Here is an 18,012-nt window from a genome sequence, read left to right as displayed (position 1 = left end):
ATGGTGTCATTTCTTCTTGGGGGTGGTGTTGGTGGTAGGCGTTACGGCCACTCTCCTGAATCCTCCTCACACTTCCGTTCAGTAGGTGGCGGTAATGCACTTTTCAAAAACACTAGAAAATCTGCAGAAAACGCACACAAAATGCTGGAGGAACTCAGCAGATGGGGTCCTGCTTGAAGAAGGGTTTCGGCCCGAAACGTCGAGAGTTTTCTCTTTTCCATAGATGCTGCCTGGCCTGCTGAGTTCCTCCAACGTTTTGTGGATGCGCCTCGTCAGCTGGTCTGATGATGATAAGCAACAAGAAGGCGGGGAATCCGACGGCGCTGGGACCCAGCGGAGCAGCCGCTGTAGGGTCGCATGCGCAGTAGGGAGATCTGCTGGCTGCCTGGCAGATGAACGCGGGCGGTAGGAAATGGGCCCGGTTAAGTAGGGAGGGGAGGGATGGTAGGAGGGTCTGGGGGCAGTTAAATCCGTGGGGCGGGGTGACTATAGCAAAGTTGGTGGGCTGAGGAAAGACGGAGTGAGGCAGGGGTCGGGGGAAATGTGAGGACTGCAGACTGAGGAGGCGAGGTTAGAGGTTTGGTAGGGTAGTGAAGAAAGCGGGTGTATTTGGAGGATGTGAGGGGTGGGGAGAATAAGAAAAAAGGTGCGAGTATGGTGGAAAGCAGGTTGGGTGGGAGAAGGAAAGGAGTGGGGATTTGTGCCATTAGAATGCACCTCTAATTGATTTTAAGATTTCTTTGAGAAAATACATGTTCATGTGTCAACTTGCAGGTCCACACGGGACATCTGGACCCCACACCGTGGTTCCATCTCGTGACCCACTTGTGACAGATTATTAGAGGCTGCTGACGCACCAGCAACTATTAAGAACTTCATTACAAAACGCGACAACTCAGGAGAGACCTTCAGCGAAAATTTGAAATACTTTCATACCGACTGTAATTTTTTCGAATATGGTTCAGGTAGTATGTAGGGATATGTTTTATTTGTATCTATTAAATAGAAAAACAGAAAATGGCATCACAGTATTAAGAATGACAGCGTTTACACAGTACATTGTGTGTGTGTGTGTGGGGGGGGGGGAAGACTTTTCATTGATCCATGGCTGAAATAATTACTTATCAAGGATGGTACAGTAGTATAGACATTTAGACCTTCGGCATCATCACTGACCTCTCCATTAAAAGGTCAGAAGTGAGGATGTGTTTTTGATTTTACCAATGTTCAATTTCACTTCACAATTGTAGGTAATGACATAGTCTATACCTGCATGCAGTAAAATCTAGATGAGACTCAAGCAGTTAATAATTCCAATAATGTTCAGTGGCATTACTAACGCTGAACCCTTCCCATCTGACATTCTGAAGGAGCAGAAGATTAACTGGAATAGTCATAAAGGTTATGCCTACTAAACCAGGTTAGAGGCTGTGTGTATTGCGGTTATTCTCCAGGTGTGCTAATGTCTTTCCATTATCTGCAATATACTGTATGTTGAGACTACTCTTGACATTCTCGAATGAATGCAGCAGCAGCAAACATAGAGCTCTACACCATTTGGGAGAAAACGGCTTGCTTGAGTGACAGCCATTACTTCACACTAAACACTACTTCCTCCCTCTTGGCACACTGAGGGTTTGGTGAATACTATCAACAGCAGTCTCAGTGCTTCCCAAATCCTCAATTTCTACCACCCAGGAAGATCAGGGCAGGAGGTGAATGAGAACTCTACCACAAGCAATTTCCTCTTTAAATTCTGGCACTGATCATTTTCTCACTCTAGTGTTCAACTGCTGGAACAGTCTATCCGTATGGGGTGCAGACTTAGCAATTTACCACCACCTTATCAAGGTTAATTAAACATGTGCAATAATTATTTGCAATGCCCACATCTGGTGAATGAATTTATTAAAAGAAAGCAACTGAAGACAAGCTGTGACTTTAATCACTGAAAATTGAAAATGTATAATCAGATTTATTTTCATGAATTTTTTTGTTTTGTAGCATCAGTACAAAGCAGAGACATAAAATTAATACAAATTACAAAAGTAACTGCTGTAAAATAGAATAATGAAGCTTGTGGGTTCATGGACCACTGAAACTGCTTCTGAATTGTTGCGTGCGAGTCTTTGTTCCATTGCTCAAAACTGGAGGAGTAGACATTCTGAAGTGTTGCTGGGCTAGAGAAAGTTAACACGAGATTCTACAGATGCTGGAAATCTAGAGCAACACACACAAATACTGGAAGAGCCCTGCACCTCCTTCCTCTTCCCCACCACCTTATTCTAGCTTCTGCCCCCTTCCTTTCCAGTCCTGGTGAAGAGACTCTGCCTGAAACATCAATTGTTTATTCCCATTCAGATGCAGCCTGACTTACCAGCTTCCTCCAGAATTTTGTGTGTGTTGGTCTAGAGGAAGTTACAATTAGGGATGACTGAGATTTGGAATGATCTTAACAGTTTTACATTCCTAGTATTTTATAAGAACAGGAGGAGGAGGAGAAGACTCTACAGCTCAGCATGCCTATTCAGCCAATCAATAAAACCCAGTTTTTGCTGTTTGGATCTTTGGCCTTCAATGAGTGTGATAAATGAATGTGAGGTAGGATGCAGTCTGTAGAGAAAAGTGGTGGCACACTCATGCTATGGGTAGTGTACAGACAGAGGTATATTTCTGATCTCAACTACATGCAGTTAGCACAATGCCCTGCCACATCCCAAAGACAAGATGGCTATTAGGCTAATTGGTCTCTGTTGATTGTCCTTTGGGTAGATGACTACTGGGAGAATCATGGGGATGTTAATAGGCATATGGAAGAGAAAATATTACAGAGAAATAAGGGGGAAATGGGATTGCTGTGGGAGCTGGCATAGATTTGATGGGCTGAATGGTCTGTGTCATAAGGAAATATGAAGATGTATTACTTTATAGAAGGCTGCTCTGAATTTTGGACTTTCTACTTGTTCTGCTACACATTTTCATTTTTCTTAAGTGAAGAACATTTGGTGTGGTTGTATGGAAAGCAAAACATGCTATAGGTACCGTGCAGTGTTAATATTGAGCGCCATTAATTTCATGGAGGGCTGTAATCGTAACTGAAGTCTTAATTACTCTGATATATCCAATGTAAAATGGTACATATGCGATAGTTAATTACGTGGTTTGAATTATGTTGTGCCAAATGATGTACTATTGTATCTAATAGGGCAAAGATTATCTTGTGACAGGCTTTGATTACAGGGAAACTTAGTAATTAACCAGGAGCTCTGTGCCATTGATGTAAACTATATTGTTGATTCTGTTCTGCATACTTGTAGCCAAGGTGAATGACAAACTCACTAGATAGCTTTAAAACAGAAATGGACCCTGGGGAAATGGGGCACAAGACACTGATGTGCTATTAGGTGTTAGGTACATTAGCTGCTTTACTTTAAGCCAAACACACAATTGGAAATAAATAAACTAACAATCCTGTAAATTCATTTTCTTTCAGATTTATAGCTAGAATTGCCTTATTTTTCTCTTACTCCCCCTTCCCTCCTGACATTAATTTCCTCGAGCATATAATTGTTGCAAGTTTCAGTGTATTTTTGGGCTGTACAGGACCTAATCACGTGATAATGAAACTAATAAAGTCTACTATCATTACAGCTGTGGACCCCCATCATTAACTGAGGGGTTTGTGGACTCCAGGCTGGGAACTGCTGCATTACACTGAAATTGATGGCAACAATAATTTAGAAATATTCCCTTAAAATCCTTCCTGGTTTACTGCCTAATAATTCTTCAACATTCGTAGTTGATTGCACGTCAACCTTCTCGATGATGCCATAGATCCCTTAAAATGGCTGCCTGGTGACAACTCCATGACTTGCATCATTAGATCTTTGATAGCTTTCCTCATCACCAGCAAGCACCATTATTCTGGCCTTTGTAGTCCATCCTCACCAAGGTGTACCAAGCACACATTTTCAGTAGAAGTCACTGATTTTTGCATTCCTGATCCTGGAGATATAGCATTGCCTTACACTAGGGAAATTGTATGGCCATCAGAAATCGTACTGAGTTCTACTTCCAAGTTCTGAATTGATCAGGCTGGGGTTAAACTGGTGGGTTGCTGGAAGGGCCAAGAAGGGTCTATTCCACGCTGTTTCCCTAAATAACAAAAAGTACATGCTTAGACTGCAGGAATAATGAAGTGGCAAATCTCAAGGCAGGAACAATAATTGCACATGCATTCTGATTAGTTTTGCCTAGAACAATGTAAGGTCTTTATAACGTTGGTTAGTGGGAGGATAGAGAGATAACCTGTTGAAACAATCAGTTATAAATTTAAACTTCAAGGTCGTTTACTGGTGGTAACGTCAGCTGTAACAATACACTGCCGCTTATTAATTGGGGGAATAGGGACTTAATTCAGGAGAACAATGAGTGTGTAAGAGAGACGAGTCTTTCTTGAAAAGACGAATGTTTTCATTTTGTATCAGTGAGAGATAAGAACCTTATTGCTCAAACATTCCTTCTAGTATCAACGTTTTATTGTTTCCTATCTTGCTTATTTTAATGATCTTTTAAGGCTTATCTAGGAAAAGAGGAACGTAACTTTCACAAACCCGTAACTCAGTGTCGAAATGCAATCGAAAGTTTTAACCATAAATAAATCCCGCGGGATCAATAAAGTATGACTGTGTCTTAGAAATACGTACTTTCCAGTGAGACATCACGTGGATGGCTTACAATCAATAAAACGTAATCTGTTTTAACTCATCCTTTTCCTTACAGTGGGAATAAAATGATTTTTTTATTGGTTTTTTTTTTCGAAACAAAAATCACGCTTTTTACTATTTCAGTTGTTGGCGTGGCATTGAGGAAATCCGGATGTTTAAATGACATCGCGAGAAATTTTAAGGACGTGTTGGTCTCTCTGCGGCGCTCATTTCAACACTGCAATTACCCTACACTTTCGAGACGCCCGCGGGATCTTTTGCAAGGCGAGGAACGCAATGCACCAGCCGGTTGACGATTGGAGATTTGGTGCCTGAAAGGGGTCGACTATCTCTCTCGGAACGTTTGTTTGGAATTGGGGTGTGAAATAGAAAATGGAAGAGCATCTCGGCTCTCTACAGCAGTTCGCCCTACCTGTCAGCAAGCTGGCTTCTTGGATAGCGGCAGTAGCAATGATTTTTGGCGGTGTGTTGCCTTACATTCCTCAATATAGGGACATTAAACGAACCCAGAATTCAGAGGGATTCTCCATCTACGTTTGCCTGGTGTTACTTGTGGCTAATATATTAAGGATATTGTTTTGGTAAGTGTACACGAAACTTTACCAAACTTTCTTACACTCGAGTTAATCGCACGAATCTCCTATTTTAACCCTTTACTCTAACACTGCGCATGTTTAATTTGATGACTGTGGTTTTGGATACCGATGAATACGGCAATTTAACCTTAGAATCGTGAAGTGTGATGTTCTAGTGACTTTAATTGATAAAGAATTTACCTGTGCTTTCAGGAAGTTAGTGTGTACGTTTCACAATGCCGCCTAGGCCAAGAGGATTGTGATTTATTGTACACGTGTGAACATTATTTTGTCTGGATTATACATGGATCATAATTGGATTATACATTGTAGTTTCATAGATGTGGGTGTGCAAAGTAATAACGAGTTATTCAGCACCACAGTACAGAAAAGGGCCCTTCGGCCCGTCTAGACCATGCTGAACTATTTTGCCTAGTCCCATTGACCCACACCTGGACCATAGCCCTCCTTACCCCTCCCATCTATGTACTTAGCCAAACTTCTGTTAAATGTTGCAATCAACCACTTCCACCGGCAGCTTATTCCACATTCGCACCACCCTCTGAGTGGGGAGGTTCCCCAAGTATTCCACATTTCACCCTTAACCTATGACCTCTAGTTCAAGTTTCACCCAACCTCAATGAAAAAAGCCTCCTTTCATTAACCCTCTCTGTACTGCTCATAATTATATATACCTCTATCAAATCCTGTGCTGCAGGGTCGGGGTGGGAGATTCCCTGCCTATTTGGCCTTCCCCTATAACATACAGTATATCCTCAACATCATTGTATTTTTTTCTGTCCGCTTTTAATCTTATTGATACCTTTCCTGTAGGTAGATGACCAGAATACAACACAATACTCCAGATTTGTCCTCACCAATACCTTATACAAGTTCAATATAATGTCCCATCTCCTGTACTTAATACATTGATTATGAAGGGCAATATTCCAAAAAATCTCTTTACAACCCTATCTACCTGTAACGCCGCTTTGAAGGATTTATGGATCCATATTCCCAGATCCTTTTGTTCTACCACACTCCTCAATGCTTTACCATTCATTGTGTAAGTACTATCATAGTTTGTCCTCCCAAGGTGCATCACCTCACACAAGTCTGCATTAAATTTCATCTAACCATTTATCAGCCCATTTTTCCAGCTGGTCCAGATTGCACTGATAGACTTTGTCACTGTCCACTACACCGGCTGTCTTTGATGTCATCTGCTGATCCAGTGTACCAGATTATGATCCAGATATAGATGACAAACAACAATGGACCCAGTATCAATCACGGTGGCACACGACTAGTCACAGGCCACCAGTCAGAGAGGCTACCATTTACCATCATTCTCTGGCTCCTCCTGTGAAGCCAATGTCTAATCCAATTTACTGCCTCATCTTTGCTTTTCTTTTGCTCTCTATATGTCTGTAGAAACTCTTGGGATCCTTCTTTAACTTTGTCTACCAGAGCAACCTCATGCCTTTTAGTCTCCTGTTTTCCTTAAGTGTTTTCTTATATTTCTTGTACTCATTTGTTCCTTGCTGCCTATACTTTATATTCACATTTTTATTTGTTTTTGCACTATTAATTTAACATGTGTATACTGTATATTTATTTTAATTTTTTTCTATATTTATCATGTATTGCATTGTACTGCTGCTGCTAAGTTAACAAATTTCACGACATATGCCCGTGATATTAAACCTGATTCTGTTAAACTCTTCTTAACCAGGGCCTCAATATCCCTCAAATCCAAGGTTCCCTAAACCTGCTAGACTTGTCTTTTAAGCAACGCACATTGAAGTTGCTGGTGAACGCAGCAGGCCAGGCAGCATCTGTAGGAAGAGGTGCAGTCGACATTTCAGGCCGAGACCCAAACGTCGACTGCACCTCTTCCTAGAGATGCTGCCTGGCCTGCTGCGTTCACCAGCAACTTCGATGTGTGTTGCTTGAATTTCCAGAACCTGCAGAATTCCTGTTGTTTGAGACTTGTCTTTTATTCTGTCGGCAACATGCAGACAAATCAAAATCCCACTTTTGAAGGCCACTCATTTTCCAAGCTTTGCCTGACAAAAGACCTATCCCAATCCACACCTGCCTGGCCCGAAATGTCGACTGTACCTCCTCCTATAGATGCTTCCTGGCCTGCTGTGTTCACTGGCATTTTTTGTGTGTGCTGCCAAAGCTGACCTCAACTGGTTAATGCGCAAAATGTAGACAAATGGACTAGTTCGGGAAGACATACTGGTTGACATAGCTGAGTTGGGCCTAAGAGACTGCTTCTGTGCTGTAAACTCTTTGGCTTTATTTTCTTAAATAGCATGTAAAATGAGTTAGATCGCAGATTACCCATGATGCGATTGAATGGTAAAACAGATTTGGGTTAAAGGCTCTTCCTGTTTCTTTAAAATGAACATGATAAAATCAGTGGCCAATATTTTACTACCATGATAATCTTGCTGATAAATACCTTAAATTTAAGCTGTTCTATTCGTCAATTTTTCACTATGGGTTCTCATCAGTCTGCTAAAAATGCCCCAGAATTTTCTGAATGTTCCTTGAGGGGGTGGCACTTGGCACTGACGGTCTAGGCCCAGTGTTGCAGAATCAGCAATTTTTGCAGTATGTATAGCCACAGACATTACGCAGAACACATGCGTAAGATCCCTACTTACAGTTAACAGTTTTTGTAGCTTGAGAAATTCAAAAGCAGTAAGTATCTGGTACATTCAAAACTAGAAAATTGAAGTATGTGTTAGTCTTGGAATCAGAATGATGATTTTTAGGTTACTTACAAGTTAAACAGAGCCACTGCATCACACCTGCAGTGACCCAGATTCTATTCTATTCTCTTCTGTCTGTGTGGAGTTTGCACATGCTCTCTGTGACCATGTGGTTTTCCCCTGGGCTGTCCAGTTTCCTCTCACAATCCAAAGGCACATTGGTTAATAGGTTAATTGAACACTATAAATTGCCCCTGGTATAGGTAGGAAGGAGAATTAAGGTTGAATTGATCCACACATGAGTGGAAGTGGGTTGCAGAGAACCAAGTGGGTGAATGTGTTTAATGGGATCGCTCTGATAGCTAGTGTATACTTGATAGGCCAAGTAGCTCCCTCCTATTTCATGTGAAATGTGAGGTAAATTGAAGTAAATCTGAGGTAAAATGAGGCAAATATGAAATTCTTAGTGCTGATGACCTGATTTAAAAAAAAATATTTCCTGGTTCTGGATGTGACTGGCCACCCCTAGTTTCCTTTTAAAGGTGGAAGTGGACTGTGCAATCCTTCTGGTTAAAGTTATTCCTATGATGCTGTTGGACCTCATCCACTGGGCTGTTTTCCCATTGATTTAAGTTTTGTAGTTCTTCGATGCCACAGCCAGACAAATGCTAACTGAAGGTTACTCACTCTTGCTTCACCTCTAGAATTCATGTTTGGATCAAAGAAGTAGTGAGGTCTGAAGTTAATAAGCAGTTTATTGGTGAGTCAGTAAGAAGTATGACCAGTATCCATGGAAGAAGGCTGGTTTCCGAGATGTGCTGAGCTGTACCTACAACTCTCCCGTCACGGGCAAAACAGTTTCCATACCAAGTCATGATGCATCCAGACAGGATGCTTCCTATGGTACATCAATTAAAAATTGGTGAGGGTTGACAGGGATGTGGCAAATTTCTTTAGCTTCCTGAGGAAGTAGAGGTATTGGTGAGGCTTCTTGGCCGTGGTATCTATGGGTGGACCAAGACAGGCTATTAGTGATGTAAATTCCCTGGAACTTGAAGCTCTCAACGTTGGCACCATTGATATGGATGAGCGTGTGCACTGCCCAACCTCTTTCTCCCCCCAAAGGTCAATGATTAACTTTTGTTTTAACACTGAGGACAAGGTGTTGTCATGACGTCATGTTACCTGGTGCTCTATCTCCTTCCAACACTCTGACTCAGTATTATTTGACATATGGCTCATTATGGTGTTACATGTTATATAACTGAGCAACTTTCCCCATTGTCAGGTAGAGCTTATCTAGAGGTATAGCTAGCTATTGAGTGCAAGTCTTCAATACTACCGTGCCTATAAAAAGTATTTCCTCTCCCTCCCCTCCCCCCCAAGAAGTTTTCATGTTTTATTGTTTTACAACATTGAATAACTGGATTTAATTTGGCTTTTTTGACACTGGTCAACAGAAAAAGACTTGTATGTCAAAGTGAAAACAGATCATTACAAAATGTTCAGTAAATCTTGTGTTTATTCTGTGGGAGTCACGGAACTTTTTTTTTGCTTGAATGCTGACTACTTGCGAAGTGGAAAGCATTGGAAATAACTCCAGTTTTCTGACACTAATTGCCAGGCCTGTCTCTAAACAGCAATTTTAATTTGTTTTTGCAACATTACAACAGTTTCTTCATGGACATTTTCTCAAGGTAAACAGTCAATTGGCTCAAATTGTTTAGCAGTATGTGACAATACAGTTTGATACAATTTGTAGCATAGGAGTTGGTATCTTTTTCCATTATATTGATAGTAAGTGCTTTTGACTTGCCATTAATTATCCAGAATTTACTGGCGAACTAAAATTACTGAATGCCCTATTAATGAAACATCAGATTTGAAGTGGCAAGCTAGCATTACGCACTTCAATATGTCTGAACAGTCACATATGCTTTGTGCATAATAGTAGCCTGCCAGTATTATGGCGGGCTAGTAATATTGCCATGTTATTACAAAAACTCACAGTGAGTCCCCTTGGTTAGCATAGGATTTCAAGGTCAAGTTTAATTTGAGTTGTACAGAAACAATACAAATTTTAAATTGATAAAGGATCTGATTGGTAGGGGTTGCAAGCTAAATTGTGGCAAGCTAGCATTACGCACTTCAATATGTCTGAACAGTCACATATGCTAATGTGCATAATAGTAGCCTGCCAGTATTATGGCGGGCTAGTAATATTGCCATGTTATTACAAAAACTCACAGTGAGTCCCCTTGGTTGGCATAGGATTTCAAGGTCAAGTTTAATTTGAGTTGTACAGAAACAATACAAATTTTAAATTGATAAAGGATCTGATTGGTAGGGGTTGCAACCTAAATTGTATGTGACCTGTCAGAATTAGAATTGAAAATACACATGGACTAAGATGTTAACTGTCCTGTGCTATCACCAGTGGGATCATCAGTTGATCTGCCATCTGTCTCCAGGAGTTTCGGCCCACTTATGATCAAGACTCCCTCGAGGTAGTGGGCCAGCAGTGCTAAAGCACCACCTCCCACTGATGAGCTCAAAAACTTGGCATCTGCCTCTATCAGTCACTTCCATCCAACAGATAGTTTGCTCTTCAGGTGTCTATGCACCTACTGAAGAGTTTGCAAAAGATGAATACACTGTCTGACTATCTGCCCCTCTGGATGTACTTGGTCCACACCCATGATGACCCTGTCTCTGCTGCCCTGCTGGTTGACTTGATCTTTCTTCTAGTGAAGCCAAGGTCACGCAGCTATTTCTGGAAAGTGAACGCAATAAACCCACGGCAGCCTACTTCGAATGGATAGCATGAGACCTTCCACCCTCTGTCTCTGCACTCTGATCTTAATTCTGCATACTTGGTTAACTTGCACTCATGGGCTGCATCGATGTTGTCTTCCCAGGGGACTGTGAGTTCACCAATAACCACTTCCCTACTGGTGTCAGACCATACGATTATATCTGGACGCAATGTGGTGAAAGCTATTTGCTCCGGGAAACTGCCTTTCCCATCCAGGTCAGCCTTGACACACCAGTCATTGGCTGAAGAAAGTATACATCCATGCTTGGTGTGCTAACTTAATATTTCATAATGGGAAATGTAGTACTATTCAACAGAACATGCCATGTTCTAAAGCTGTTTATTTTAATTAATTGTTTAAGATATTGTGGGTCTAGTGTCTCAGCAACCAGTGCAGTTGATGCCTTATTTAAAATGTACCAACTTGGGAATTAACTGGGAAACTTTCTGGTACCAATCCTACATGTCACTGACAAATTGCTGTCATTCACAGAGAGGTTGAGAAATCTTGCATAACCACTGAATTTTAATGAACGAGACATGCGAGAGCTCTTAAAAAATTATAAAAGGATTTAATCAGCTGAATGTAAAGAGCGTACTACCGCTTGAATCCCTAACCCTAACAAATGAAGAAGAAACTCCCTCACTTAGAGAATATTTAGAGTGTGGAGTTTACTTCCATATGGAAAAAAGTAAAGTTGGTGTAACTTCCATTTAGGGAAGTTGGGAAAACAAAGAAGAAAATGATTACAAATAATGTAGTGGTCAATGCTGGTGGGATAAAGTGAAGAAGGCTGGCGGGTGGTTTGTGTACGGTAGAGAGAGACTGGCATACAGCAGTTAATGCTGTCATCCATAGTGAGTGGAGCCTTAGCTACGTCTCATCTATTCCTGCACGTCTTCTTTCATACCCTTGCCTCCTGGACAGAACAAGGATTCTCCTGTCGTCACTTTCCGTTCACTAGTCTTCGCAGTGAACAGGTTGCCTTTCCCAGTTTCTGCTGCTTTCAAAGAGTGGCATGTGGCACCACCACGCACATCATCCCCACCCCTCCTCTTTTGAAGGGACCATTCTGTTCATGACTCTCCAGTCTGTTCTTTATTACAGCACTTTCCTATGCATCTGCAAGAGATGCAACACAACGTCCTTTCACCTTTTCACTTCCTGCCTTCCAGGGACCCCAAAAAGTCCTTCTAGGTGAAGCAGAAATTCACTTGTTCTGATGTTCTGCATTCAGTGTTCATATTGTGGTCTTTATATTGGAGAAACCATTGGGTTATTTCTTTGTGGAGCACCAACATTACTCAAGTTCAGTGTCCACAGTGATAAATCTGAACTTCTGTTACCTCCAAGCTAATTCCTCCCTAGCACCAACAACCTCCCACCCCCCAGATCTGTCAATCTGTGGTCTGTTTCACTATTATTACAGGCCCGTTGTAAGCTTCAGCAGTAGCACCTAAACTTTGACCCAATTTCTGATGGAAATACTAAATGAAAACAGAAAATGCTGGAAAATACAGCACTATAGAAAGGGAAACTGAGTTGGTGTCTTGGGTTGAAGACCCTTTGTCAGATCTTGTGCATCAGAATGCATGAAACTTTAATTCTGGAGCGATAAGTCATTGTTCTTCATCAATAGTTTTCTATCATAAGAGTGGACATAATCTCTGATGACTGGTCAGTGTTCAATTTCATTAGTAACACAGAAAATGAAGCACAGAGCAGACATTGGCAGACATTAGCAGAACAGGCCATTCTAGACTGGGTATTGAGCAATGAGGAAGGATTGGTTAGTAATCTTGTCGCGCGAGGCCCCTTGGGTAAGAGTGACCATAATATGGTGGAATTCTTCATTAAGGTGGAGAGTGATATAGTTAATTCAGTAACAAAGGTTCTGAACTTAAAGAAGGGTAACTTTGAAGGTATGAGACGTGAATTAGATAGACTGGCAAATGATACTTAAAGGGTTGACGGTGGATATGCAATGGCAAGCACTTAAAGATCGCATGGATGAACTACAACAATTGTTCATCCCAGTTCGGCAAAAGAATAAACCAGGGAAGGTAGTGCACCCATGGCTGACAAGGGAAATTAGGGATAGTATCAATTCCAAAGAAGAAACATACAAATTAGCCAGAAAAAGTGGCACACCTGAGAACTGGGAGAAATTCAGAGTCCAGCAGAGGAGGACAAAGGGCTTAATTAGGAAAGGGAAAAAAAGATTATGAGAGAAAGCTGGTAGGGAACACAAAAACTGACTGTAAAAGCTTTTACAGTTATGTGAAAAGAAAAAGATTGGTTAAGACAAATGTAGGTCCCTTACAGTCAAACAGGTGAATTGATCATGGGGAACAAGGACATGGCAGACCAATTGAATAACTACTTTGGTTCTGTCTTCACTAAGGAGGACATAAGTAATCTTCTGGAAATAGTAGGGGACAGAGGGTCCAGTGAGATGGAGGAACTGAGGGAAATGCATGTTAGTAGGGAAGTGGTGTTAGGTAAATTGAAGGGATTAAAGGCAGATAAGTCCCCAGGACCAGATGGTCTGCATCCCAGAGTGCCTAAGGAAGTAGCCCAAGAAATAGTGGATGCACTAGTGATAATTTTTCAAAACTCTTCAGATTCTGGATTAATTCCTGAGGACTGGAGGGTGGCTAATGTAACCCTGCTTTTTAAAAAAGGAGGGAGAGAGAAACCGGCGAATTGTAGACCGGTAAGCCTGACATCGGTGGTGGGGAAAATGCTAGAGTCAGTTATCAAAGATGTGATAACAGCACATTTGGAAAGCGGTGAAATCATTGGATAAAGTCAGCATGGATCTGTGAAAGGAAAATCATGTCTGACAAATCTCATAGAATTTTTTGAGGATGTAACTAGTAGAGTGGATAGGGGAGAATGAGTGGATGTGGTATATTTGGATTTTCAGAAGGCTTTTGACAAGGTCCCACATAGGAGATTAATGTGCAAACTTAAAGCACACGGTATTGGGGGTATGGTATTGATGTGGATAGAGAATTGGTTGGCAGACAGGAAGCAAAGAGTGGGAATAAACGGGACCTTTTCAGAATGGCAGGCAGTGACTAGTGGGGTACCGCAAGGCTCAGTGCTGGGACCCCAGTTGTTTACAATATATATTAATAACTTAGATGAGGGAATTAAATGCAGCATTTCCAAGTTTGCGGATGACACGAAGTTGGGCGGCAGTATTAGCTGTGAGGAGGATGCTAAGAGGATGCAGGGTTACTTGGATAGGTTAGGTGAGTGGGCAAATTCATGGCCGATGCAATTTAGTGTGGATAAATGTGAGGTTATCCACTTTGGTGGCAAGAACAGGAAAACAGATTATTATCTGAATGCTGGTCGATTAGGAAAAGGGGAGGTGCAACGAGACTTGGGTGTCATTGTATACTAGTCATTGAAAGTGGGCATGCAGGTACAGCAGGTGGTGAAAAAGGCGAATGGTATGCTGGCATTCATAGCAAGAGGATTCGAGTACAGGATCAGGGAGGTACTGCTGCAGTTGTACAAGGCCTTGGTGAGACCACACCTGGAGTATTGTGTGCAGTTTTGGTCCCCTAATCTGAGAAAAGACATTCTTGCCATAGAGGGAGTACAAAGAAGGTTCATCAGATTGATTCCTGGGATGGCAGGACTTTCATACGATGAAAGACTGGATCGACTAGGCTTATACTCGCTGGAATTTAGAAGATTGAGGTGGGGTTCTTACTGAAACGTATAAAATTCTAAATGGATTGGACAGGCTAGATACAGGAAGATTGTTCCCGATGTTGGGGAAGTCCAGAACGAGGGGTCACAGTTTAAGGATAAAGGGGAAGACTTTTAGGTCCGAGGTGAGAAAAAACTTCTTCACTTAGAGTGGTGAATCTGTGGAATTCTCTGCCACAGGAAACAGTTGAGGCCAGTTCATTGGCTATATTTAAGAGGGAGTTAGATATGGCCCTTGTGGCTAAAGAGATCAGGGGGTATAGGGAGAAGGCAGATACAGGGTTCTGAGTTGGATGATCAGCCATGAGCATACTGAATGGCAGTGCAGTCTCGAAGGGCTGAATGGCCTACTCGTGCACCTATTTTCTATGTTTCTATTGACACTATTAAACCTGCGTGAATAAATAACAGTTAACTTGTTTTTGTCCTATTGATGCCAAGCAAGGATTGGGTCCAGCGAGACTACTTCTAACCACTTCCTTTTGATTTTCAATAATACTACCAACACGGAGTCCACCACCCTCAACTTCTTGAAGGTCACGATTCACTCAAAATCAAGCATTGTGGCAGTACTGTAACTGCAAGTGCAGATCAAAGACTGTGTGCCCCGTAACAAGTGACTGTCCTTCTGACTCCTGGAAGCCTTTCCACCATCAGCAAGCCACAAGTTAACAGTGTGGTGGAATGCTCACCAGTTATCTGGAAGAGTGCAACTCCATCACCAATTGAGAAGTGTGATACCACTCAGACGAAGTCACTTGTTTGATTGGGAATTTATCCACCACCTTGAATATTCATTCCCATCACGTCCAGCACACATTGCTGCAGTGTTTCCATCTTCCTGAGTTAGTTGCCTAGACTACTCCAATAAGACCTAACCAGTGATTCTACCACCTGAGAAGTCAAGTGTACTGGGTTCATGGGAATGCTAGGTGCTGGCCTCGAAGTTCCACACCAATCTGACCAGGAACAACCGTTACAGTCACTTATATGCATGGTTTTGTAAACTCGCAAACAACCCCTCTGTGGATATAAATATTCCTAGGAACATAAGGCAACATTACAGGAGCAAATTAACAACAGACGTTGTTTACTGTACTTTGAGTAATTGGGATTGATTACTTCGGGGTCCCTTGCACTATCCAGACTAAATAAGTTGTTTAAATGGGGCAAAGAACTTTCTCACCATCCACTGCTGAAGTAACAAACTAGCACAAATAGTGCTCATAGTGGTAATATTATTAGTGAATATTAAGCTTATTAATGTTAAATTATTTATTATACTTTAAAAAACATTCTGTAGGTAGTAGTTAAAAATGGAATCCTAGTTACTGAGTTTGGAGCCATTTCTGGATTTTAAACCCTATGTGAGTTGAGGCTGTAGTGTATTACCATTTCTTTGTGGCTGACTCTAAATCTTGAACTGCCTGCTTAACAATTTTGTTGGGAGCATCTTTACCAGAATGATTACAGCAGTTCTTTCTTTCAGGCAACTGGGGATGGACAATAACTAATGACTTTGATATTTGCATCCTGTTAAATAGAAAGGTGCATAATAGTTTGAAGTTGGCAACATTAACGCATTTGAGGGAAGACATTGTACATGAGGCAGAGGGGAATGGAGGCCCAAAATTACCTGTTCTTTTTTGAGATGAAAATAGTTTGTACAGTTCGAAGTGTGAATCTAATGCTTTCTTTGCTTAAGGTTTGGAAGGTACTTTGAGCCACCCCTCTTGTTACAAAGTATTACCATGATCATTACCATGTTAGTGATGTTGAAGCTATGTACAGCTGTCCGAATGACCAATGAACACACGACACGACGCCGTGCCTTTTCAGGTTAGTGTTACTGTAATAAAATGGTGGTAGTCATAATAATATAAGTACTTTATTGATCCCGAGTGGGAAATTACAGCATCATCATTTAAAAACACTTAGCAATAATAATTAATAATAAATATAAACTAATAAAGTACAGATTAAAATGCACAATAATTTACCAATGTGCAATAATAATGTAGGAAATAATAAAACGGAGATCATTGTACTATGATGTGTGTTCTCCCGTTGCACAGAGATGAACTGTTGTATATGATTACTGCATTTGATAGTGTATTTGTTTTATCATGAAAAATATTTTGTGTAACAAATTTAAATGAAAGCAGCAATTTAAATAAACTTATACTTCTATTAAGTTTTAACAATGTTTTAATTTTAGTTCCTGATTCCATAATGATTTAATCACACATTGGGTAGGGAGGAATTCATTTTGAATAAAATGCTTGCCTTATCTAGCCCATCTGTGTGTTTGTAGTTAACACACTTGCTGTGAGGTCATTGGATGTGTAATTTGGGCAAATAATTTAAATCAACTACCAAGACATGAAAAGTATGAAGCTTTGTTATTAACTTAAACACAAGAGGTTTTACAGATGTTGGAAATCTTGAGCAATACACACAAGATGCAGGAGGAACTCAGCAAGTCAGACAGCATCTGTTGAGGAAAATACACAGTCGATGTTTTGAGCTGACTCCCTTCAACAGGACTGGAAATGTGAAAGGTGCTGAAGCAAGAATAAGACGACTGGGGGAGAGGAAGGAGTACAGCTGGCAGGTAATGTATGTGAGACCAAGTGACGGGGAGGTGGAAGGGTGGGGAAGATGGGATGAAGTGAAAAGCTGGGAGGGGATAGGTGGAAGAGGTAAACGGCTGAAGGAAGAATCTAACAGTACAGTGGAGCATGGAAGAAAGGGAAGGAGGAGGGGAACTAGAGGGAGGTGATGGCCAGGTGAGGGATGAAAGGGTAACCTGAATGGAAATGGAAAAGTGGGGGTGGGGGGGAGAAATTACTGAAGCTTAGAGAAATTGATGTTCATACCATCTGGTTGGAGGTTCACCAGACAGAATGTTAAGTGTTGCTCTTTCAGTTTGAGTTTGGCTGCATTATAGCAGTAGAGGAGGCCATGGACAGGCATATCAGAATGGGAATTGGGATTAAAATGGGTAGCCGCTGGGCACCCTGCCTTTTGTGGTGGAACGAGTGAAGGTGCTTGACTGGGCAGTCCCCGAATCTGCATTAGGCCTTGCCAATGTAGAGGGGACCGCACAGGGTTCACTGAATACAATAGATGACCTGACCTGACAGACTTGCTGGTGAATTGTCACTTCTACTGTAATGACTGTTTAGGGCCTGAACGGTGGTGAAGAAGGAGGTGTATCCAGCATATTATTCTCTGTAACTTCTGACATCTCGAATGGGATCCTACCACTAACCACATCTTTCCCTATTCTGCCTACGTGACTCTGTGTGATCCCCTTGTCCACTCATCGCTCCTCACTGATCTCCCTTCTGGCACTTATCCCTGCAAGCATAGCAAGTGCAACACTTGCCCCGATACCTCCTCCCTGACTACCATTCAAGATGCTTCTCTTCTACAT

At 41.5% G+C, this 18,012-nt stretch overlaps 1 protein-coding gene across 8 annotated transcripts in view; it reads left to right on the top strand.

Annotated features, from left to right (window-relative positions):
• Nucleotides 1–316: 316 nt before the first annotated feature.
• LOC140199502 (solute carrier family 66 member 2) overlaps nt 317–18,012 on the top strand; it is an 83,831-nt gene continuing 66,135 nt past the window's right edge. For 5 of the 8 annotated variants that reach the window (XR_011886434.1, XR_011886435.1, XM_072261723.1 and 2 more), the window contains exons 1-4: nt 317–405; nt 775–965; nt 4,851–5,308; nt 16,279–16,412. Coding sequence is in view for 6 of the 8 variants with exons in the window: in XM_072261723.1 (XP_072117824.1) it covers nt 5,100–5,308; nt 16,279–16,412 (343 nt within the window). In the remaining 2 variants the exon portion in view is untranslated. Of the gene's footprint in view, nt 406–698; nt 966–4,850; nt 5,309–16,278; nt 16,413–16,996; nt 17,188–18,012 lie in introns of those variants that run through there. The other 3 variants (XM_072261741.1, XM_072261751.1, XM_072261708.1) reach the window with 2 other exon arrangements.

Source organism: Mobula birostris, chromosome 1 (genome assembly GCF_030028105.1).
Source record: "Mobula birostris isolate sMobBir1 chromosome 1, sMobBir1.hap1, whole genome shotgun sequence".
Taxonomy (NCBI): domain Eukaryota; kingdom Metazoa; phylum Chordata; class Chondrichthyes; order Myliobatiformes; family Myliobatidae; genus Mobula; species Mobula birostris.
The sequence above is the reverse complement of the archived record's forward strand: the minus strand, read 5'-3'. Positions and strand labels throughout refer to the sequence as shown.